At 43.4% G+C, this 25,916-nt stretch overlaps 1 protein-coding gene across 3 annotated transcripts in view; it reads left to right on the plus strand.

Annotated features, from left to right (window-relative positions):
- The window catches only part of LOC147308385 (zinc finger protein 521-like), an 88,586-nt gene that overhangs the window by 29,903 nt on the left and 32,767 nt on the right, over positions 1 to 25,916 (plus strand). For 2 of the 3 annotated variants that reach the window (XM_086270839.1, XM_086270840.1), the window contains exons 4-6: positions 10,134 to 13,645; positions 13,781 to 13,865; positions 14,182 to 14,214. In XM_086270839.1, the coding sequence (XP_086126965.1) occupies positions 10,134 to 13,645; positions 13,781 to 13,865; positions 14,182 to 14,214 (3,630 nt within the window). The remainder of the gene's footprint in view (positions 1 to 10,133; positions 13,646 to 13,780; positions 13,866 to 14,181; positions 14,215 to 25,916) is intronic. The other variant, XM_086270842.1, reaches the window with a different exon arrangement.

The following is a 25,916-nucleotide window of genomic DNA, read 5'->3' on the forward strand; positions in this document are numbered from 1 at the left end:
ACAGTCACCTCACTAACCCAGGAATGCAGAGAAAATTTCAAATTAGGGGAGAAGCTTCACTCTGACCTATTGGCATACCCCATTTGTCCTGGTTTTAGGTAGGTAAGGCTCCATGTATATGTCATCAGGACACCCGTGGAAATTAAAAGTCACCTTCTTTGAAATGGTCTTGTTATTTAAAATAGCCAAGGAAGTGGGCGAGTGACACGGGTTTTATTACCATCTCATTGTGTTCAGTTTCTATATTAAGGACTTGTTTTGTAACACTAGCTCATCCGTGCGAGTAGTAAAATAGTAATGTGCGCTCCTTCCATATACTGATAACAGCTGATGTCCGCTCATGAAAAGTAATTAGCTGATATGGATGTTGCTGTCAGTGAGAGCTGATATTGGCGGATTATTACATTCACTCTCCTTGAAATGAGTTCATCACAGTAAGCTGTACATCCAGATAGACATTAAGATTGCCACATGTAAGAAGGACAGCTTGTTATTACAGCAGGATAGGAAGATTCCAAGAGGATGTCACAAAACGGCCGCACTATCCACAAAAATTAAAGGACCGAATATATTCTTCTTCTTCTTCTTCTCCTTTTTAAGATATCACAGAATTTGCCTGTGACCGTCGATCTACTCGCCATATGTTGCTTCAGATGCAAAAATCATATGTAAAATTATACAGGGCATCTGAGATGTTTCCTCTGATTTTCTTGTATTGAATTGATGGTAATTCATGTGGGGGATATTTTTTGGCAGGCATGCCAAGCTCCTCTCCTGAGACTAAGATAAATAACCTCCCCAGGTGGTGTTTTTACTTAGTAAACAGGTACTAACCCAAGAATCGCTGGTTTTATGTAAATAGGGAGATAAGTATTTGTTGAGGTGTTGGAGTGAGGGGATGGTATTCAAGGGTGAGATGAACCTCAATAATCTCTTTTAAGGATTTTTCGACAGTGACCCTGAAAGTTTTCCACTAAGTACGTCAGCATGCAAACTTTTAGCAAAACAATCTAGGGGAAAGTGGGTTTTTTTTCAGCTGATAAATAGATAAACATGAATAAATCAATGTGAAGTGATGGATGAATAAGTAAAATGCCCTGTAGTCATTTGTCTAGTTGTATTCAGGCCTCATATCCCATCCTTGTTCTGCAAATGAAGATGAGGGTGAGGGGCAGCGAAGAACGTGCTTCGCTCGGTGAGGTGTTGGCATGTTTGTTTGCCTGTATCGGCGTCTTGTGTGTGCATTTTTATCATCTTTTAGTATTAAGATAGGATGACGAGCTGCCTGGATACCAGCAGAAAACAATGGAAGGGGAAACAAAGCAAACCCCTAAATCTGTCTGCCATTTGCGCTCACATACTGTACACACATGTCATGAGTATCTTGGCACAGTTACTGGGCCAGGGAAGTGCTGGTCTGGGGCCTGGCCCATTCTCCAGAGACACCCCACCACCTCCCACCCCACCACCTCCCCTCGCCTCCTCATTCTCCCCCCCCCCCCTTCCCCCTTCCTGTGCAGTCTGTGGACGCAGTCTGAGGCGACAAGGTTGCACAACAGCTCTCAAAACCTTCACTTTGCAAAGATGATCATAAAAAAAAAAACACAGTCTGCCATTAGAAATCTGTTAAAGAAGGAAAATAATTAGAAGGACTGTGATAATTGTGTCAAGGGGGAGATAGATCAGACGAATTATGGGAAGAACCACAAAATCTTGCCATGGCTTTGTTACTTTGCTGTTTGGTTCATTCCGACATTGATCCACCCTTCCATCTGTCATCCTTTTCCTGTGCTCCTTCTTCAACTCTCCATTTGTATCTCTCTTTCTTTCGTTCTTTCTTCCTTTGTTGGATTCGAGAGTGGAGGAGCCTTCTGGCTTTAACAGAGAAGGGATGAAGATGTTTATTCATCTGGAGGGTATTAGAGCCATGATTAAGGAGGGGAGGGAGTAGTAAGGCTGATGCGACGTCTGCAATGCTCGTTCTTGGGCCGCCTTTGGGATTCTGGCCAACACACACCAGGAAAACAAGAAGTGAAGAAGAATGAAAAAATACTTGTAGTGAAATTCGATTCTCTCGGGAAAGGACAGAAGTTTGAATTTTAGCTGGCTCGCTCTCCCTCTCTCCCTCTCTCTCGCACTCGTTCTCACTCCCTGTCCTCACAGCTAAGCTAATTATTAATGAATGCGGTTTCTGTTGAACCTTGGAGAGGTGTCAGCACTGCAGTCACTGAGGGTTAAGAAATCTTGACATTTAAGACAGGGATGCATGAAAATACATCGTCTTGCTTGAGTTGATGCTTGTTTTTCTTCCCCTCCCGCTTTCCTCTCCACGATGCATGTTTTCTTCTCCCTCTTGGGCTGTCTCCAGTTGTTTTACCACTGACAAGCTGGGCTGGTATTGAGGAGATATCAAATAAAGCCACAGTGTATTAATCGGGGGAACCAAAGGTCATGGGTCAAAAGACAGAGTCAGAGTTCGCTGATAAATGCTAATGCTAAACCTAATACAAGTTCATTTCCAGGTTGTTTCTCCACATGCATGTGATTCTCTTCGTTGTTTGCGATGAGGGGAAGAAAAAAGAGGGAGAGATGAGGATACAAGTATTTTTATGGGCATTTGGCAAACTAACTGGCCCTTTTAAAATATCTCCAGTGCAACTTAAACTAATAAGTGAGACGATCCTTTCTTGAAGTCTAGCCCAAGTTTTATGGGTCACTCTGAGGTAGTTTGATTAAAAAGAATTAGACCCTATTTTCTGAATTCAGTCAGTGCTGTGTTGGGTTTTAAGTAATGGATAGCGTCTCTGGAAACTTGCAGACCAAACCCTATTTTAATGAAGCAACCATACAGTAACTCAGCATATTTCTCTATGCACAACAATTTTTTTCTGTTCCACGGTGATCACATAAATCACATTTCTGTGAGTAACTAAGAGTGTTTGTGGGGGGAGGGGGAAATAAAAGAGCATCCAAGTAAACTCCCGCACAGTGAGAAAATATAGTAGCGGCACAGTGCTGCAGCATCTCTCAAATTGGCTGACTGGCTGGCTGGCTGGCTAGCTGACTGTCCACTGGGTCCTGCGCCTGGTCTGCCGCAGTGTTGAGGGAACAGCACGCACACACGCAGGCACCCTTGCCTATTGAAGCCCGGCCCAGTCCAGTCCCGCCTGGCCCAGCACTCCCTTAGAGCCAGTGCAGTGAGGCAGGCGGTGAAGGGCCATGCTGAGGGACAGATTGTCATCCTCCTTTCTCCCCCTGGGAGGCTCACTGTGGCTGCTGGTCCAGCCAAGACCTGAGGAACAGCCTCCTTCCTGTTTGTGCTGAAGTCTACCTGAAGTGGTCAACGGTCCTCCTACCTTACCAACACCACCAGCTGCTCAGTTGAAGAGGAAATGATACCACTGCCACCGTCGCACTCCCACACACAAACTGCTCCAACTACATCGCAAATACAGCGTTGATCATAGATAGATAGAACACCAACATGAGCCATCAAGCCCACCCACTACTACTCTGAATAATAACCTGCGGTGAACCCCAAATTCACCTTTTTGAATAATAGTTTAATTAAATGCCTTGATTTTCCGTTCTCTCGTTAATTTTCCTTTTTCTCATTTGAAAAACGGACTTAATTTTGAAAGGAGGAAAATGAAGCACTCCTGACAATTTAATTCCTCCGCTCCATGTTAGCTTGCCTCATCCTACTATAACACCTTCTTTTCTGGCAGAAAAACACAACAGGGCGCACACAGGGCCAAATAGCGATACAAGATGACATCCCTGCAAATGCTGTGAATTCACATTTTTACAAGCATCAAACGGCAAATTATTAAATTAAAAACATTTTCATAAATAAGTTCACATCTTCTATTAATATTAAGTGTTTTAAGTCTGTTGCTGGCTTCAGATATTTAATAGTATGCAGAATGATAAATGTGTTATCCAGCAGACAGACAGCCCTGACATGCTTTTAGAGTTCAGTCGCTGTGGTTATGGATTATGGTACGATGTTAGCTTTCACAGGAAATGCAATGAGTCAGATCATGCACTAAACATCCTCCCTCTTTTTAAGAAACCTTATCATTGATTATTATTATTCAGCTTGTCTGTTTTGGCAGAGACGCATTAGTGCTGCAGTGACACATCTTTGCAATAAGTAATAAAATTCCTCTTTGGCTGTGTCTCACCGTCACAGAGAGAAAAAAGCATAGTAAAGGATGACTGGCCGCCCTACTTTTCTTGCTCTGGCCTTCCATTTGTCTAACTTTCCTGTGTTGCCACTGGGGTGCTGTGATTTCTGGGACAGTGACCAAGTGCTCCTGTCTGAGCTGGGGGACGTGGGTAATGTGGACAAAGTAGTTGACAGTTTGCCGCTTCCCCATGGTTGAGAGACAGAGCCATGAGGGCCAGAATAATGGACACCCAGACCACAGAGTCAGGACAGCGCTTGATGTTCCAGCTCTTTGTGTCAGGCCCTGCGTGAAAAAATCCCCATTGACTGCAATTTTCCCTTCAAGTTTGTGTGTGTCTGTGTGTGTGTGGATATGTGTTGTATTGCGCATGTACATGATGTTAGGCCAGAGTAACTTGCTGCTACGGCACTGATGAAACCACGGGAAGTGAATCCTTATTCCATCTAATGTTTTTCTACCTTGTCCAGTAAAAGACAGCATCCTTGTTCGCTGATCCTCCAGCCGTCTCCCACCACCCCTCCTTCTCATCCTGTAGCATAGTGGATTTGATTGATCTGTAGCAAGGGGGGAGAGGGACCTGACATTTCTCAGCGATGTGTAAAAACATATTGTGTTTGCTAAGAAAAAAAAAGAGGAAAAGAGAGAGACAAACCCAGTATACACACAACACTAGTACCCACACACACACATACACAACACAATGTCTGAGGTTGGGGAAAAAGTGGTGAAAAAGCAGCCTCTTTAACTAGCTGTGCTTGTGCTTATTTGTGTGTGTTAATCAGCTGCATGGTGCAAAAAGCCACATCAAGCCACCTGGTACTTTTGTTGACAGCTACTGGGAATTATCAGTGCTTCATTTTGACTGGATTTGATGTCTTAAAACAGGGATGTAGCAGGACTACTGTGAGTAAAGCCCAGCACTGGGCCTCTTCCAATAGCTCTGTGTCCTCTGAGCTCTCTGTCCTGAATCAACTGAGTCATTTGTTCATCTGACTGGAATTAGTCCCCCCGAAAAAAAAAAAAAAAAAAAAAAAGAAAAGAAAAAGCTATCCTTGCCCACCTCATCCTGCTTCTCTGTCAGGAAAAAGAGCGCTAATATAGAAAAAAAATATATATATATGTATATTACACCACTTCTTCTATTAGATCTTAAGTGATTGTGTCACAAAGCGGCGTACATGAATACGTGTTGTTCAGACACGCACTGCTATTTGGACATCAGAACAGGGAAAAGTGTTGAGATGACACATGCATCATCTCATGGGAAAGGCTCACTACTTTTCCCAGTAACTGTAAAAAGATCCCCTCTCTGAATATGAAGTGGGGTCACGGTGTTACATCAGACAAGTTGTCAGCTTTTTGTTTATTCAATGAATCCCCAATCCCCAATGTGCCACAAATACACTCACACAAACACATCTCTTATGACAACCACTATGTACAGATCTCTGGTACAACACACAGGAAGATAAGGTTTGGCGACTGAAAGCCTGGCCATGCTTTGCTTCACTAGAATGGCTTTTGAACAAAGTCTAGCTTGTTATAGAAGTGGCAGATGAGTGATGGGGGGGGGAAACATTTTTTCTGATAAGATAAGGTCCTGGACCTGGATAAGAGTTTGGCTTCCTAAATAGAGGAGATGTACTCTGTTGCTGTCAGACAGTGATAAGGCATCATGAACAGCTTCCAGTGCCTCAGACACGAAGGTCTGGGCACCAGAAGTGAGTTGTTCCCAAATGATGCGGTCCCTGAAAGGTTTAAAGAGGGTGTAACTGCAAAAATTACATTTTCTGAAACACAAAAAAAGGTAGATAATTGCTTTTTTTATTGCTTTTTTTTTTTTTTGTACTTTTCATAATGTGGACTAAAAAAGTGTAGATACAAAAAAAATAAAAAAAATAAATTCCCCCCCCAAAAAAACCCCTCTAAAAAAATTGTTGGTCAACTGAGGCATGGTTTGCATTTTGAGCCAGCTGGAATAAAATAACCAAGGATATTTTCAGTATTTTAAAAGCTATGCACAAAATCAGCTTGAATACAGATGTAGCTGTTTTTGCTCAGTTGTTTCATATTGTATGAGACATTTCATAATTATCTTTAAAAAGCGAGACATCTATGTGCATGTGTATGAAAGCAATAAAATGCTTTTGCAAAGCAAGATGCAGTTTTTTAGGATATACATGCAAAAGCATTAAATATTATACCAAATGTCAAACCAAGCACCCATGCTTTATCTCAATTACATTTAACAAGAGACTCAGTTACATTTGTGTGCACTCATTCCTGTTACAAATACTTAAAGGCCATTAAAATATTTTTATAATCCCATTTTAAAAATTTTTTCCTGCCAGTTGAACTTTAATGTATACCTTTGTTTCCCTTTTTGCAGTCTCTAACGGAAAGGAGCTTTATTAGATTTTAATATCAATAACTTGGATATTTTATTTATTGGGCCACTGCTAAGCACAGCATACAGCCATACATTTGAAGAACAGTTTATGTGAAAATCCGTCTTTGTTGCCTTCTTTTAAACTCTTACGCTCAAATTATACTGAGACCCAATAGTATTTGTCTACAAAGAAATCAACAGACATTATTCTTTAAACATTTTTGTATCATTTAGCTTTTAAAACATAGACACAGTTTGCCACCATATGTGTTAAAGTCCAAAGGGAAACAATGTCATCATGAAAATTAATGACTTGCTCTCAAAAAATATTTATGCATGCTAATTTTCAAATGCATTAATTGCATAAATAAAAGATTCTTCAGGGGCTTGGAAAGCTATTCTGCTGTGCAGAAAAATGGTAAGCGTACCTGTTCCCAGCATTAGGGATCTTATTTGAACAGGGGTATTTACTTTGGGAAAGGGTGCTATAAATGAACACAGAGGAAGTGCTGCACAAAAGGCAGTTCAGACTGGCTTAGAGGAAACTGAGACCTGCGTGTGAATCGGGAATTCTCAGTGGTTACTTCTGCAGTACCAGGAAAAAAAAAAAGAAAACATAATTTGTATAGAACAGAAAACGTCTTTATTAATTTAGCATATTTTGATCAGTGAACTTCACAGGCCAAGTTATATTTTTGTGACTTTTAAGAAGTTCTTAGTTACTTTAGCTTCGACTTTAATGTTTATCTTTCTGGTAAATGTGGCAGTGGCACATTTTGTGCCATTCCCTATAGGGGAACTCCAAATGAGGTTGTTTTGTTCCATATAGGAGACATTAAAAAAAAGGAGGGAGGGGGGTAGGGACAGAACTCCCAGAGAGGGACAGGCCTTAAGATGGAGGTCTTCCTCCCAGGACGTGACAGGCTGTTGGCTGGAGGATGCTCAGGAAGGCCTTGGCAGACCAACAAAGACAGCCCTTCAGCTGCAGGGTGTAGTTTTTCAGGCCCCAGCATCCCCTTTGGCAGCGGCACAGAGAGTGCTGGCGTGCACAGGCCCCCGGCCCGAGAGACAGGGAAGTAAGGCCCGTTCTTTTATTTACTCAGGCTGCTGCTGAGGCCTGGGCATTTCTTGTCTGGGTGAAGAAGGAAAAAAAAACAAGTCTCTCTCTCTTTTTCCTCTTGAGGTCTCCTGAGGAAGATTGCTCTTTCATCTGCAGTTGTTCACACACTTGCTTCGGCCATTGGACTTGTATCTGTGTATTCTATGTGTACATGCTATGTGTGCACATGTATATTCTTGTCAGTGTATGCACACAAGTGTGCTCTTGCTCTGTGTGCGCGTGTGTTTGGTGTGAGGTTGGGTGGGGGTGAGCGGTACACAGTAAAACTCCTGCAGTTCTATAGTTTTATCTATCGACTCACCAGAAAAAATAGGTGAAGAAGCACAAAAGGAGAACCTTTGTCTACTGGTTACAGCATGGCTATAACGTATTTGTTGGCCAGTGTGACTATACCCTATGCAGTCCAACGTGAAATCAAATGATGCATTATTACTAACTGTGTTATATTTGCTATCCAGACACAAATTTTAACATAGCTACTTATTCAAAACCCTTCATTGCAACTTCCATATATATGAATCAGATATTACTCTATATATGTCATCACCGTAAGGCCCTAAATAAATAATATACACTGAGCAAACAAACAACGAGAATGGAATGAGATTGTCCTGACAGCTTAGTAATGTCTCAAGGCATCAAGACATCCTCATTTAAGACAGCAGAATTTCATTTAGCCTTGTATACAGAACCATTTATTTGTTTGTTTTATACTATTGTCTCGAAGCCAATACGTTTGACTGTAAGGCATTGGCTGGGGTCATTCTTCTTGCACTGTCTTCTTCTCCTATACCCGGAGAGGCAGTATGAGATAGGGCAGATCCGCCCCCTCTGTGGAGGAGGGCATAGCACTGAGTCACCCATCCTCCCTCAAACCAGAGAGAGAGAGAGAGAAAACATTGAGACATGTATGAAAGATAAAGCAAGTAAATCAGGCAAGGTTTGCTCCTTCAGTGAGATGTGTGTACAGAGTGGGCGCCTTGCCAGGGGTGGGAGGTTTCCGGGAGGGCCACGGTGTGGAGGTGGGCTCTCAATGTGCCGCTTTCAGCAGTTTGGAGGGGCAAGGGAATGGCCTCCGACCCCATCTGTTTCCTGAAGATAGGCCCTGATGGGGGTAAGTGCTCAGAGAGGGCATGATATCCTGACAAAGGGCAGATCTCCCAGCAAAAACAACAGAAAGGGGGAGAGAGAGAGAAAGACTTAGATTTGTCAGCTGAAGGAGAGTACAGAGGTTGGATCCTGGAAAGAGCTCGTGCTTTTCCTCCGTCCCTCTCATAAATCTTTGCAGCTTCCTCTTGTTTTTCCCATTCCAAGTTATGGCCTTTTGACATTTTTTTTTCTGAAGAGGTTGGGATTATGTTGTTTTATTTAGGTAAGGAAGTTCACATCACTTAGATTTCAGCAGCGGGAAGAAGTGGCCTGTAACCTTTTGAACCTGTGGAAAGTGGTGCTCTGTTTTCCATGCATATAACCGCACAGTGAACCAGTGGATTGGAATGTTGGAGCCATTTGAATAGGAACACATTAAAGTGATTGTAAAAAAAAGTTGGTCATTCTCTGCACCTGCTTGTCCTTGACCGAGACAGTAAGCCACCACTAGCCACCTACCCCCTACCCCTCCTTGCATCAGAACATGGATGGCACGTTCATCCATCCACGATCACTTGCCTCACAGCTTAACGCAGACTGCACAGACAAATTTTGTAATAATGCATATTCTATAATCTGATATCTATTGACGGATGTTCTGATGGGTCTATGTTTCATGAAAATCATCCGTTTTGCAGCAGAGCGTTCCCAAAGGCTATGCATAGCTGTGGTTTAAATTGCATATTTAATCTTCTCCTTCATCCTTAAAACTGCTTTTGCCTGTTTTTCTCTTGTCTTAAGGTCATTTCAAGGGCTCTTGTTATTCAAAAATATTCAAGTAATTCTTCAGGAATAATAGAAATGTTCTAATTTACCTCATGCAGGGCTTACATCCTAGAGTAGACCCATTGTCTTGTGTTGGCTTTAAATGTCAGAGAGATTGTGTTTTGAGTCACAGTGGGCTAAGCCATTACATGGCCACATACAAGGTTAATTGTAGTAAAAGTATTTCCACTTATTCTCTTCTCTAATTATACTTTAAATTGCATATTTAATGTAACTTTTTAGATAACACCTAAGGAGAGGTATTGTTTCAGCTGAAGAAAAAATGGTCTACATTGCAAAGAATTTGAAAATCATACACCACAACCTTATAATTACTATGACAAATAACGCCACGGTGGCCTACCTTTTCAAGACTAATGACTTGCTAATATAGTGACTAGCTTACAAAACACCTTTCTAACTCATTCACTTTCTCCATTTTTCCTCCTCCATCTTTTTCCCTCTGACCTGCCCTCAATGCCTTCATTTCTACATTTCTTTCTGTCTTCTTCTCCAGACGGCGCTGATCTTGAGGATGACCCATCGTGTTCTTGGCCAGCATCATCTCCCTCTAGTAAGGATCAGACTTCTCCAGGACACTGTGAGGACTATGATTTTGGCGAGGAAGAAGGAGGCCCTGGCCTACCGTACCCATGCCAGTTCTGCGACAAGTCTTTCAGTCGTTTGAGTTTCCTCAAGCGTCACGAGCAGAGCCACGGTGATAAGCTGCCTTTCAGCTGTACCTTTTGCAGCCGCCTGTTTAAACACAAGCGGAGCCGAGATCGACACGTGAAGCTACACACGGGTGATAAGAAGTATCACTGCGGAGAGTGTGACTCTGCCTTCTCCCGCAGCGATCACCTCAAAATCCACATGAAAACCCACGCCTCCAACAAACCCCACAAGTGCCCTGTGTGCCGTCGAGGCTTCCTTTCCTCCAGCTCTCTCCACGGCCACATGCAAGTACACGAAAGGGGCAAAGATGGCACGGGCTCCGGTTTCTCTAGGGCTGATGAATGGAAGCTGAAAGAAACCCGCAAATGCAGCCGGTGTGAGGAAGGCTTCGATGTTCCAGAAGAGCTCCAAAGGCATATCGCAGAATGCCACCCTGAGTGCTCCCCATCAGAGGATGGAGGCCTGGGTGCCACCCTGCAGTGCATCTACTGCCACGAGCCTTTCAGCGATGAGGGCACCCTGCTGACCCACATTGACCAAGCCCACAGCAGAGATAGGAAGGGCCACACCTGTGCTATCTGCTCAGAGCATTTTCTGTCAGTTGAGGACCTCTATGCTCATATGGACATCCACCAGCTCCCTGAATCTAGTAACCATAGTAACAGCCCTTCCTTGCTGACTGTAGGCTACACCTCTGTGTCTAGCACAACTCCGGACTCCAACCTCTCCGTTGACAGCTCCACAATGGTGGAGACAGCACCACCTGTGCCCAAGACCAGGGGAAGGAGAAAGAGGGCTGCACAGAACACTTCAGACATGGGAGGACGTTCCTCTAAGCAGCCTAAAGTCTCTTACAGTTGCATCTACTGCAACAAGCAAGTGTTCTCCAGTTTGGCTGTGCTTCAAATTCACCTGCGAACCATGCATCTGGACAAGCCAGAGCAGGCTCACACTTGCCAGTTTTGTTTGGAAGTTCTGCCCTCTTTACTAAATCTGAATGAACATCTTAAGCAGGTCCACAATGCAGAAGATCACGCTGCCCTGTTAGCGAGCTTGCCTGATGCCCTCCTTCAGTGTAATTTCTGCCCCGAGGTGTTAAATGACCTAAATGCCCTCCAGGAACACATCCGCTGCTCTCATGGCTTTCCCAGTCCAGTGGCCAAGGAGAGCAATGCCTTTTTCTGCCCCCAGTGCTTCATGGGGTTCTTGACAGAGGCTACCTTGGAGGAGCATGTTCGCCAGACTCACTGTGATGGGGGGAGCCTACGCTTTGACTCCCCCTTGGCTGTAACTCCCAAGGAGCCAATAGTCGAAGTGTACTCCTGTTCATACTGCACCAACTCCCCCATATTCAACAGTGTTCTAAAGCTTAACAAGCACATCAAGGAGAATCACAAGAACATTCCACTAGCCCTGAACTACATCAACAATGGGAAGAAATCCCTCCGCACTCTCAGCCCCTCTTCGCCAATATCTGTGGAACAAACTGCCGTGCTGAAACAAGGTAGCTCAGCCTCCCGTGCCACCAGTGAGTTCATATGTAACCAGTGTGGTGCCAAGTATACAAGCTTAGACCTTTTCCAGACTCACCTCAAAACGCATCTGGATGGTCTGCAGCCTCAGCTTACCTGTCCGCAGTGCAACAAGGAGTTTCCCAATCAGGAATCTCTGCTAAAGCATGTGACAATTCACTTCACTATTACGTCGACTTATTACATCTGCGAGAGCTGTGACAAGCAGTTCACTTCAGTGGATGACCTGCAGAAGCACCTACTCGACATGCATACTTTTGTGTTCTTTCGTTGCACTCTGTGCCAAGAGGTGTTCGACTCAAAAGTGTCTACTCAGCTCCACCTGGCTGTGAAGCACAGCAACGAGAAGAAAGTGTACCGCTGCACCTCCTGTAACTGGGACTTCAGGCATGAGACTGACTTGCAGCTTCACGTCAAACACAGCCACCTGGAAAACCAAGGCCGTGCCCACCGCTGCATTTTTTGCGGGGAGTCCTTTGGAACGGAAGTGGAGCTGCAGTGCCACATCACCACCCATAGCAAGAAGTATAACTGCCGCTTCTGCAGCAAGGCTTTCCATGCCATTGTTCTTTTGGAGAAACATTTGAGGGAGAAACACTGTGTGTTTGAGGGAAAGTCACAGAACTGTGGCGCCAATGGTTCTACTGTAGTTGGTGGGGAAAGCCAGCCTAAAGAAGATGCTGAGCTACAAGGTCTCCTAACTAACAGCCATGGTTCAGGGGCAGTAGGTGGATCTGTGATGGAGTCCCAGAACAGCCATGATGGAAGTGAGGAAGAGGTGGACACTGCAGAGCCCATGTATGGATGCGACATATGTGGGGCATCTTATACTATGGAGTCACTGCTCACTAACCACCAGTTGAGAGATCACAATATACGCCCTGGTGAGAGTGCCATGATGAAAAGAAAGGCTGAGATGATCAAGGGTAACCACAAGTGCAATGTTTGCTCCCGTACCTTCTTCTCTGAGGCTGGGCTGAGGGAACATATGCAGACCCACCTTGGGCCTGTCAAACACTACATGTGTCCCATCTGCGGGGAGCGCTTCCCCTCATTGCTCACCCTGACAGAGCACAAGGTCACCCATAGCAAGAGTTTGGACACGGGGAGCTGCCGCATTTGTAAGATGCCACTGCATAGTGAGGAGGACTTCCTGGAGCACTGCCAGATGCACCCTGACCTGAGGAACTCCCTTACAGGTTTCCGCTGTGTTGTTTGCATGCAGACGGTCACCTCCACATTGGAGCTCAAGATCCATGGTACTTTCCACATGCAAAAGACAGGCACTATGTCCGCAAACCAACCCATGGGCCGCACCAATGCCATGTCTCAAAACCAGCAGCAACACCACGCCCCAAAATTTTTCAAGTGTGCCTCCTGCCTAAAAGATTTCCGGTCCAAACTAGACCTGGTAAAGCTGGACATCAACGGACTGCCTTATGGACTCTGCGCGTCCTGTGTGGCGGCTGCCGGCTCCAAGAGCTCCAGCCCAACAGTGAATGGAGGGAGGCAACAGCAGCAGCAGGGGGGAGCCACCACTCCAGCAACAACTACAGCCACATGGGTCCAAGGGGAGAGTCTCAGCCCTGGAGATGGAAAAGGCAAAGGTGTTTCTTCATCGTCCTCATCGTCTTCCACGTCGTCCTCGTCTGCAGCCAAGACACGATGTTCCAGCTGCAATGTGAAGTTTGAATCTGAGGCAGAGTTGCAAAACCATGTCCAGACAGTGCATCGGGAACAGTCTGGGGACAGCAATAGTGGACAGCTGAAGACCCCCCAGGTGTCTCCCATGCCAAGAGCCAGTCCATCGCAAACTGAAGAGGTATTGCTAAGTAGCCTCGCACTAAATAAGTAAATGAAAACATGCAGAGAATTTACAATTTACAAATGACACAAATATTTCTACCATATATCTTTTATTCACACTTGACTGTAATCCCTGTTGTCTGATTTACAGAAGAAGACATACCAGTGCATCAAATGTCAGATGGTGTTCTACAGTGAATGGGACATCCAAGTTCATGTGGCCAACCACATGCTGGGTAGGAGATAGCACTTTCTGATTCATTTATTATGGTTTCTGTTATACTCCAGAAACAAGAGTCATTAAATACAGTGCTTGTGTAATATATACAAATATGTTTGTCCAAATTTCCCAAGTGTTTCTAAAATCTAGCGTAAATTTAATCAACATATCTTTTAGGCATGCAATTTAAGTGTTAAAATCTCACCCGCGCAGTGTGCAAATTATTAAGAAAAATTCACCCAATTTCAGTGTTTTCCTACCTTTTTAAAGATGAATCACATACTAAAAATAAATGTGATATGTAATAAAATATTTGACCCTGTCTCATTCAGGCTCACAAGTATCTGGATCACATCACCAAATAGGTGGAATTATTTTTTTATTTGACCATCAACTGCATCCCCAGTGTTGTGCTTTCATAAACCCACAAGCTTCATTTCTCCATGCATGTGAATGGTATAATATGGTCCGTGTGCATGCTTCAAGCTGAATTTCTCCACTTCAAACCACTCTGTAATTAAGGTAGTTTGAAGTAGTGGAAAATAAAATACACAGATTATTCAAATATTGAAATATCAAACAGATTTGATCATTCTGATCATCCCAAAGATTATCAATCAATTTTCTGAAAAAAAAAAAAAGGTAAAAATTTCTCTAGTTCTTCTATATGTATTTTTGGTTTGTTTGTCTGTTGTACTTTGTCACACAAGTACTGTTTTCAGATGACTGAGATCTGCATACTAGATTTTATACTTTCATGCTCTCTCCTTTTATGACGTCAAATCAACTGAAAAAATGGATATTTGCCATTTCGGTGTTTAATATCAAAAGAAATATTCCAAATTTTGCATTTCATTTCGCAAGATTTCTCAGCTAAGAGTGCTGGTGTACGACTAAGCTCCACATTTTCAAAATGTCTCTACTTTTGGTTGTCATTTGTATGCAGGCAGAATAATTTATAGGGAACAGACAATTGGAAAACAGGTTTTCTTGCCTGCAGTAAGTAGGCGTCTGAATTCCGGTCTCACGTTCCTTTATTCATTCATTTATTCAGCTCGTTTGGCGGCTCTTTCATTACACTGCATTATCTGTTGTCTTCAGTGGGAGAGAGACTCATTGATCTGGAACCAAACCGCCTCTCTGTTTGGGACACGCTTCTAGGCGCAGGTGAATTTAAACACGGTGGGCAATTCTATCAGGACCGGTAGGCAATTCTATCAGGGACCCACTGTTTGTGCATAAACAATCAGAAGCATGTGATTTGTGATTTTGATGCTGCGGTGTATTTGCAAAAGAGAGAGATGAGCTGAGAGTGTGTAGGTGTGTATTTTGTATTCATCTTTGCGATCTGCTCACCCACTAGTCTACTGGGGGTGCCTAATACAGTACCATGCCAGCATTAGTCCTTTCTCTCGCAAAGGCAGGCACGGAGCACACTGGGAGGGTAGAAAACAAACCCCCCTACTGGTTATTTTATGTTTTTCAGCCGCACAAGCACACAGTTTCCCCGTAATAGTGGAATTCAGACAGCTTAAGATAACAGGAGGATAGGTGATTGGGTTATTGTCTGATGTCTTACTTCTCTGATATGCCATCGCTTTGTATTCAACATGATCACGGGTTTCATCTGACTTCTCAAAAGGGTTTCTGTTAGATACGTTTGCTTTGTGATCTCTAAAATAAGGAGAAAACAAAACTCATTGTAATGTGAAGTTGTCAAACAAACAAGAGGAAAACAGAGCAGAATGAAGTAAAGTTAAGGAAATGTGTTTAATGGACAAGGCGTGAGGTACGACATGTGAGCCGTGTTTCAAGCGCTGATCTTGTTCTTTTACGTACCCTCTGAAAAATTGCTCTGTTTAATTTGGAGCATGGTTAAATTCAACCCACACTTTAATCACTGAAGAGCCAATTTGGGCCAAAAACAACCCCCCAAAAAATGCACATTTGGAAAAGCTCTAAATATCTTTTCGACAGAAAAAAAAGGGACACTTTCTCCTTTTAATGACCATCTGCACAGGAGAGGGGAAACAGGGGGCTGGGGTCATCTCCGCTCAGCTGTCAGCGTTATTAGCGTAGGTAATGGAGCAGACGCTGGATTCATAGGGGTGTTGTTTTCATCCATGCCCCGCTCCATGGTGTCAGTTCACACTGATAACTCTATATATAGTGATGTGCCGTGACATAACCATAGTGCTAAGTGTATGGAACAACAAAACCTGAGCCCGTCTCACCCAGACGAGTCCACATTAGCTGCCTTTGTAATACAATAGTCTCCCTCAAACCCGGCGCAATGAGCCTCCACCCCTTACCTCCTCCCATCAGGCCGAAGTGGTCGCGGCTGCCTCTTCTGTCCGACTGCCAGCACATTTTGATGCATGGATATTACACTCAGATGATGACGCTCCTGGTTCAGACATAAAGGGCAGCTCTGGTGCTCAGCTACTCAACATTTACTATGATAATGGAGGTAAATGAAAGGGACGGAGGTAGCCGTGGGTGCAGAAGGGTGTGTTGCGGACCAGCCCCAGCCAAGCCTGTGAACGGCCCCACGTGTCTTAAGATGGAGGCTGCAGCCTGCTAGGGCCCAGATGGATCAGTACACATTTGCTGTACAGCTGGTCGCTCTGTTTGGGGACCTGGTGTGATACTCCTATGGAGAAAAAAATGATATCGCCACCATCCAAGGAGCAATTTAATAGCAGGCCAGAAGACAGCTGGCCACTCTTTAGTTTAGAGTTTTTTTGGCATGGCACACTTACAGAATTGAGGGTGTCCGATTTTTCTCCAGAGACACACAGATTTATACAGCTTTCAGCTGTCGCAGTCACTATCAATTCTTTAATTTTCTGTTTTTCTTTGAGATTAGAAGAAAGGCCTCTTCGTGAATAAAAATTTCTCATTTTGAGATGTAATAACTGCATTGCAAAAAAAAAAATGTAAATAGTAGTCCCCGTTCATTTTTTTTCTTTTCTTTTTTTTTTAAGAGGACCTTTGAAGGTCCTTCACTGACACAAAAGCCTGTTTGGTTTTATCAGCATGCCATCATGCCACCCCATTGCTTCACTTTGACCCCAGTGTAAACTATGACATTTGGAGCCTCATGGGGGGCACGTTTGGCCCATTTATCGCACTGTTTCAAATGTCCCTGTGTGGATTTTCAGAGCCCTGACATGTTTTGAAGCATGGGCTCTGTCTTAAAGGGTTCTGAAGGTGAAAGAGGGTTTAGCTTTTTTTGTGATATCTGCTTTCAATCTCATTCTCATCTCACTTCTGTCCTTTCCAAGTAGCTACTGCCAAGGTGGCAGTACTGAGAAGGACAACTGTAAACAAACAAACCAAACCACATCCCCCCCCCAAAAAAGTGTTTTTTGGGGTCACCTCTACAGATTTTTTGGGTTGGTGACAGCACAGAGCTTGAAGCCAAGTCAGGGAGGAGGCTTCTCTCTCAGAGTGGAGCCAGTGGCCTGGTCGGCCCAGGCAAAGGGGGGCACTGGAGGGGTGGAAAGGTTCGGGGGCGGAGAGGGAAAGGCACATTTGCTGTACAGCTGGCCGCTCTGTGTGAAGCAGGCACTGTGGGCCGTTACAGAGCTGGAGAGGAGAGCGAGTGAGAGGCCTTTAGCTCTCCTCTAGTTTCTCCTCCTCCGCTCTGTTCTCTCGTTCTCATTCCCCCTGTCCACTATCTCTATTCCTCTGTCTCAGTATCTAGCGTTTGCATTTTCATATTAACTGAGCTCCATCCTGGCAAAACACACTGTGTTGGCTGTTATTGGAAGAACCGACAGGAGGCACACTGTAACAGTATTTGAAGCTGAAAGCCTTGTTTTGTTTCTTGCTAAGGGCCGCAAATTATCCTTGACACATATCCTCTTGTCTTGGGCCCCTAGAGCAGCTTGGCCAGTGTATGTTGATTATATGGTCTCCATCACTGTCTCTGCCCTGGTGGAAACACATTTACTACCCCATTAAGTGCTTTTTTTCCCTCTTGATACATAAGCAGAATGTGGTATTTTCATTCTATGTTTCTTTTCCTATAATCCTCTTTGATTAGGTGCGTCTGATGATGTTCCCTCCGTTTCTAGAGCTCATTCATAGAGCACATACACATGTAATCTGTTAACAAACATGACCAAACACTCCTCATTTGACTCCTAGGGGGCTAAATCAGAGTCAGAACTCAATAAACAACACAGCAGAGGAACAGGATCAATCGTATGAAATAAATAAGAGAACAGGTTTGGACCAGCCATTGGAAACAAAGGAAACCATGCATGCCTTATGCTGAGCGTGATATCTGCCTGCTTTTATTAATTGGTGATTAATAACGCCTCTCTGTTCGTTAGCATAGTCACCTCCCGTGCAGCCAAGTGTGTTGCTGCTAATATGCAATTATGCGCACCTTACTGCTCGTTACATTATACCTCTCCCTGACTAATGTGGGGTCCATGAGGAGAATAGAAATCAGAGCGAGCTGCATAAAAAAGAGCTATCAATAAGATTTTCGCACCCACTGTGTTACTTACCTGTCTGGATGGAAAACAAGAAAAAGTTGGGCTTTTTTTTTCTTTCTTTTTTTTTTCTTTACAAATTCCTCAATGTAACCAGGAGACTGTATTAAAAGTTTAACAGCATTGCAGAGACTGTTTTGCTCTTCCTGGTGTTTTTGTTGTAAAGCAGAGGTAATTGACATCACCATGGGGATGCTCTGTTGCTAGGCCAGACAAGCTCAGTCTGATGTGGTCCTTATCTATTGATTTTCCTGACATTTCCCCACACCTCACAGACTAGGCCAACATGTGAGAAAATATCTGATGCTCTCAGTTCATACAGCCTGTTTGTACAAACTCCGGGCGAACTCTTGCTGCCCCTGACTGCATCGCAATTGGTAGGTTGATGTCACCATGGTGACTTGGGGCAAATTCCTGCCAGTGATTGGCTGAAATCTGCTCAGTTGTTGAGTTAATCGTTGTACGGGACTAATAGTAGTTCAAAAGGAGCATTTAGATTTAAACACCTTGAATTGAAAGACATTCACTGGCATATTTTTCCAATTTTCCCATCCTAGGCTTAGTTAAGGACTTTGGCGACCTGAATAAAGGTAGGCTCTCCCTGTCCTTCTGTTATGTTTTATTGATATACAGGAGAGATGTCTCCTTTAGAGTGTTAATGCCAACCCTTGTTCTGAAGTGAAGCCCATAAATACTGGATGATCAGAATTAACCTCTGCATTACTCCACCTCCCCATGGTCTCTAAGATGTCACCAAGGCCGGAGGTGCATGCACACCCCTGGTCTGCTGGGGTTGCTTAGCAGTCTGACTGGAGGGGGGCTTATGGGAGAAGTGCAAACAGACAGTCCTGCCTTAGTAAAGGTCAGATCTGCAACCTACACCTCTCAAATCCCACTCTGGCCCTGATGGGACCTGGGTTCCAGGCGTGCCTAGAGATGCTTGTGGTAAGGGAGACTTGCAGTGAGAATGAAGTGGAGTGCAACCACTGAACTGCACTGCTTTTAGAGGTTGTCAGCACCAACAGTAGTGTGATAGATATGACCTAACTTTGTGTAGGGGCTCTTACCTGGCGTATTTTTGGAATGTCATTCTGTAGCTATCATATGCTGCTGAATAGAAATGGCTTCCAGTGTTGTTCTCAAAGCTGTTATTAAGCAAGCTTCATAGGTGTAGAGAGGTTTGTTTTAGAAAACAAACAGAGAACAAAAGAGTGCCGCAAAAAAGTTTTAGCTTTATGGACCACAATGGTGGTTTTCCAAAGTACCATGTAACAAATGACTATCCTCATCAAACTTTGGCTGTGTGAATGGTAGACAGGGGAGGAGCGGGGAGGGGAATAGGGTTCTGAAAGGCCCCCCAGCGTCAAAGCCTTAATAATCATGTGAGTAGCGCTGGACTTCATTACCCTCCTGTTCGACAGGCCGAGTGCCAGCCTGGATTGCTGGCTGGCTGTGGCAAGGTCAACGGCGGAGGAAAAACCAGTTACTGTGTTACTCTGGAGCGGAATGGAGAGGGGCGGCCATCTGTCAGCTCAGGCCTGCCATACCCGCAGAGCAAATGGACACGGGCGGCCAGAGGAGAGGCCACAGACACCCATAGAGCTAAACCCAGTGAGCATAACACTGAGGCATGGACACAAATCCAGCCAAAGTGATGGGCATTGGTACCACTAAAACACACACACGCACATATATCTATATATATATCTATATATATATATCTTTCTTTCCTCACAGCATATATATATATATATATATATATATATGAAAGGCAAGGCTGCAGTCAAGAAATTTGGCAGTAAGCTATGTCTGTGTTTATGCATGTTTATTTTTACTATCAGCACACTATTGGGCCCCTACTGCTTTAAATCCAGATGGCAAACCATTTGATAAAAAGTTGACAAAAGTTTCGCTTTGCTTGCCAACAGTAAATGTGTTTAATCAGCTCTTTTATGGAGGCAAACTCCTTCTGAATATAAGTGCAGAAAATGTAGACCATTTTGGACTTTAAAAGACTCATGTTTTCTTCCTAAACACAGCAACATAACACAGTTTTTTTTTCTTCATCAAACTCTCCCATATCCAGTTTTTAGTGTTTCACCTTGCTGGCTGTTTGTCAGCATCTGAGTCGCATGAACCTTCTTTGCGAGGACCTTTATGATGCCCTCTGGCCAAAGTGGAAGAACCCTGTGGAATGTTCCAAAACTCTCTAATAGGTTTCAGGTGCTGCAGGCCACCCGCCAGCCTCCCCACTATCACCCCACTCTGCGTGTCTTGTGTGATAAGACTTCAACAGTCAGAGCACCAGCAATTCTCCTCCATGGGATTGAGGGCAGAGCTAAATGCGAAATGTTTCCCCGTCTCCATTATATATGAGTGTTTTCCGTCTCCTTTGACCGAAGCGGCGAAGTAAATAAAAGTATAGCTTCTCTCGCGAGTGTGGCTCAAGTTCAGACAAGAAATTTAGCAACTCCGCCATCCCACAACTAAGCACAGCTAACGCTCCTTTTTGTTTTCCTCTCGAACCCCCCGGCTTGAGCATCAACACACTCCGGAAAACAGGGAGATGGTCCTGGGCGATTCCCCTCACATTAATGGAAATCACACAGGAACTCCCTGGATGAAAGCCTTATGCGTTATTAAGGTTTAATGTTGATATCAGTGCTTATATGTTTACTTGAGTGCGCGGTGTTGCTGATGTAGAATTGTCAGAGAGGTGCAGATTTAGTAAGGAATTAGTGTACACCCAGGATTTAATTAAGCGGATCTATTTCCATCTTGTTAGAAAGAGATAATGTGAGTACCGCATGCATCATAGGTTACCATATTAAATGCTGCTTCCTGTAACAGCATTATATCTTCTAGAGTGGTGCTTGCAGATTATAGAAAGGAAATGCTATGTTTATCTGAAACAGTTGTCGCTTAAAGACGAGGGCTAAAAACACACGAGCTAGCACGTTGTTTGCCATACTTCTTTGCATACGCAAACATGCTCATTAAAAATGAATTTTAAAAAAAGAAAAATGGTCACACTTCCAATTTCCTTTTACAGATACCTTGTTCCATTTCTCGCATGACAGTGGAGTGTGAACACTGAAGCGACATGGCCTCTTTGTCTCTCCATTCGTCCCACTGCTGCCTAGAGACGTAAACCTTAAGCCACTCACTCGCTGATTAATCTTTTAACATTTATAATTACTAATTAAGTTAGTAAGAGACTTTTAATGTAGTCCTCCTTCAATGGGGAGCAGAGAGGACAACAGATCATTAGCTTCAATAATGAACGCGGATGAGACAGATAATGGCCTATGATAGGTGAATACTGACAGTTATATTAAATGAGGCGAGTATATGGGAAATGCAGCATGGATTCCAAAAGCCATGCAGAGACAAGGTGGTAAAGTGCACCACTAACTCCAGAAAAAAAAGCATGTGAGGCATAAAGAAGTAGCTTGTACTAATTAAAGCATGCATGTAGCTCTCTGATAACGTCACTTTTATATATGCGCTGTGTATTTAACATGCAACGATATCTATATCTGATTTGATAATTGTGTCAAAGCCAGTTTCAAGTGCAGATTTCATGCAGCAATTCACACTGGTTTCATTGAGTTTTTGGTCTCCCTAATGTCATCGGTGTATCTCATTATCACATTATTACATTAGTGTCTGCGTTATCCGTGGCTGTAAGTTGCTGCCCATTAAAAGAGTCATTTCATCTCAGGTTTTCTTGTCTTTTTTTTTTTTTTTTTACCTTAACGACGATGCTACTCTGGCACATTTCGTGTGCTTTCCCACTTTGGGGAAGGTGCTTATGCCATAATGATTATTATCATTAAGAAGATATTAATGTGCTTAGTGTTTGCGACCCAGCTGCTCATCATGGCCCGAGCTACCTGCCGGGGGAGGGAAGTGAGCTGCTGCCAAAATGGACAGTGCACATAGGCCACCGCCCACCTGTCCAGAGGTTTCAGGGTCAGTGGAGGTCACACCTACCTCCCTTTCTGCACTCTGCTGAACTAGCGGAGGGATGGCTCAGAACATAAAATTGGAGGAGATGAATTGTGTTATGTGGGATGATGTTAAAAAGTGTAATGGAACGGGCTATGTTTCGGGCTTGACCGTGACTGTGTGCATCCCCTGTCTTATATATACATATTAAATAAATAGTAATATGGGGAATTATATCCTTTAATTCTTAAGTGGCATTAAATCGTGTTTCAGCCCATTTTAGAGGCACTACACTAATACTAAATTTGTTTGCATTAAACTAGAGTTTTACAAATACGTTTGTGTTAACTGGATTTAAAAAAAAATCTTTACATTTTGCACTGGCTCTTGTTTTGAAGCCTTATATCATCATCACCATAGATAGATGGTGCAAGCCAGACTGGCTCCACCTCCAGTCTCTCAGTTTCAAATTGCTGCTTCATTAGGACTTGGAAAAGAAACCCATGGTTACATTTAATCAAACGAATCTTTATGGCAGACCAACATAATCAATCACAATCCTTATCCAATATGCTACATTCTGTAACTACCAAGCTGGCTTGGAGAGAAGTCAATTATGGCCGTACTCTCTCTCATCCACTGCCGACGTAGCTGTGTGTGATATTATACCGTTTCTGCAGTTATTTTCATTATGCAAATCTGGACTGTGCATCTCACACGCGCAACCTTTTTCCTATTCGTGTGGTTAATTCCTGCTTCTCTCTTTTATACTTGCAGTTCTTGTATGATACATGAACTGGGGGGTTGTTGGAGAGTGTGATGTGCCATATCTAGAATAATCAAATTAAGTATTAATGATTTTTGCTCTCAAACTAACACTTGTGTTGCACAGTGGGCTGCAGTCAGTGGTGTTGTTCATATTTCATACGTTTTGTGTCCATACAGAGCTGTTTGCACTGAATCTTTGTGTGCGTGCTTGCGTGTGTGCGTGCGTGCGTGCGTGTGTCTATGAAATCATTTACAGTTTGTTTTTTCCATACAAGTTCTGCTCTCTCGCCCCATATCCTCAAGTACATTTATGTCTGGATGCAAAACACATGCAACTTCACACACTGCAAGCGCGTTTACACATTGTACAGGCGCTCATCGTTTAATCTATCAATCTGTTTTTTTTCCCTCCTTTCCTCCTCATCTTGTGTGTTCTTCCTCCACGCCTTTTCACTTCGGCACTCGGAATCACGCACAATCCACACACACCGCATAATACACATAAGCACGGAAACACACAGAGGCGCACGCACACACAAGGTAGCTTGGTTGGTGGGGGCCATGGCTGCAGCTCTTCTGCGCAGTCCCAGAGTGGCTCCCGGGGCTCGGCTGCCAGTTGTTTGCCAGCGTCTCCGGGTGGAATTCATTCAAATTAAAGCGGTGGAATGAGGCCCGAGTCCCAGAATGCCTCGTCCCTCTCCTTCATCAGCATTCCGCCGATGAGAGTAATTAAAGCAGAAATTAATTCTGCTGTAAGCAGAGGAGCCACAGAATAACTGATATTAGAGGCTGGATGATGAATGCTTGGCATCAAGGGAGGTCTCAGGGGAGGAAGAGGAAATTCACAGATCTCTCTTTCTTTCTTTCTCTCTTTCTTTCTTTCTTTCTTTCTTTCTTTCTTTCTTTCCTCACAGCCTTTTTCTCTATTTTCCCCTTTTCTGCCCGTTCCTATGTTTGTATTTCTTTATTTTTTGTCGTCTGCATTTCTCTCTCCTGCGTGGTCTATTACTCGTTTCTCATCTTTGCATTTCTTTCATCCTCCATGGCAACATTTGTCCTTCTGTGCCACCTAAAGACTGCTACAAAGCACTGGATCTATTGACTTTAAGCATGACTGAAGACATTGGGAGTAAGCCCCCTCTGCTCAGAAACAGTATTTCACATTCTGTCAGCACCGGTGTTCGTATTTTCAGTCAAAAAAAAAGCATATTAGAGTGAGGTGATGCTGCAAATGCTCGTGCTTTGCTATTTGTTAACAGAAGCCGAAATGGAAAGTGCTTTCAGGTGAATTCTTTAAGGGCACAGTATCAGGCATCACAGAAAAATATAAAGCTGTTGTGATTAGAAATATAGATGATGTTGGCATGAATAAAAATATACAATTATTAAATTAGGGTGTTTATTTAAAAAGGCTTGGAAATAAATAATTTGTAATGTTTTTAAGGCAAGCTGCCTCTTTTTTTTCTCAGGCTTAATTTGAGACTGAACCTTGAATCTCTCCAGATGATGTGATATTCTACCCAGGATGATTCAGTGATCCCCCAGTGTCCCCTGACGCGTTATTTTTGGAATAGCACATCTTTAGCAAGAACAGTCACAAGACTGAAAGACAAACAACTGAACTCTTGAAACACCGGGCCTGGATGAGGCTGTCAGTGTTTTCCTCTCTTAGAATCAAATGGAATTGAACAAAGGTTAGCTCTTTGGGGCTTTATGGTAATGTGATATACGATGCTGCCATGGAATTTGCCAATGCATGTCTTAGCACTGTCTGACTCTAAGGAAGAAGTGAATGGTAATTACGCTGACCTCTGCCCCTCCCTTTCTTATTCTGCCCTCTGGGTAAAAAGCCCGAGGTGGTAATAAACAATAGATAGATCTGTCTTGTTTATATTGCAGCTGCCGCACTCTAATGACACACGAGATTGGTCTCTATTTTGAAAATAATGCATGCCAAGAGGTGCAGGTAGTAAAACTGCATTTTTAATTGGTTTTGTGCAAGAATATCTCAATCAGATGTAAATGAATGGAAGCCCAACCTGAGAGTTACCGACTGTTATTAAGAATTTAGGAGGCTGGCATGGAGTTGAAACACAGAATGAATGATTAGACACTGTAAAGAGCCCCAGATGCAAAAGAGATGCAGACTGGCTAAAGCAGCTACCGACCTGTTGATGAGGCCTCGCCGAATAGAGGCTAAAGATTTCGCTACTACTGCCCAGCAAAGGTGCCCTAAGGGGTCAGAGAAGGTGAATTGTACCCCTGCTCACAGTTTAAAGATGCATAAGATGTTAAAAAACAACATTTTTTTCACCATGATGATTATTTAGATGTAAAAATAATGAATTTCTCTGTTTTGACCTTTTTAAAGTTTCTGCTGAAACTATGAAGTCCTCCCCAATTCTTCCATGTCATTTTTTTTTTATTCCTCCTTTGGAAAGATGATATGAAGCATGAAGCAGAAATAGTGATCATACAGTAAAGATATTTCCTCTAAATTATTTAGCAAGAGTGGCTTTTTATAGACGCAAATTTACCTATGGACCTAAAAGCTTAGTACTTAGCTGCAGTTTTCTGAGAATATCTCTGCAGTGGATCATGTTGCTGTGGAGCATGATATTTCTCTCTATCATTCAAATGGTGTTGCCATTATGAACAGCGCTGGCCTATCTTGATGTCTGCCATCCTGGAAATGGCGGCAGCATTGTTTGTTTGTCTACTTGGTTCCATACACCAATAAAAATACACTCAAAATGAAACCTTGGTGTAACGATGACCTTAAACACAATGACACTCTTTCCCATAACATTGTCCTGTCCAATAGTCCAGAACTCCCCTAA

The sequence above is a fragment of the Aulonocara sp. 'chitande type north' Nkhata Bay genome, linkage group LG18 (genome assembly GCF_057382095.1).
Source record: "Aulonocara sp. 'chitande type north' Nkhata Bay isolate Kocher_YH1m ecotype deep benthic linkage group LG18, A_spYH_male_GT1.1, whole genome shotgun sequence".
NCBI lineage: Eukaryota > Metazoa > Chordata > Actinopteri > Cichliformes > Cichlidae > Aulonocara > Aulonocara sp. 'chitande type north' Nkhata Bay.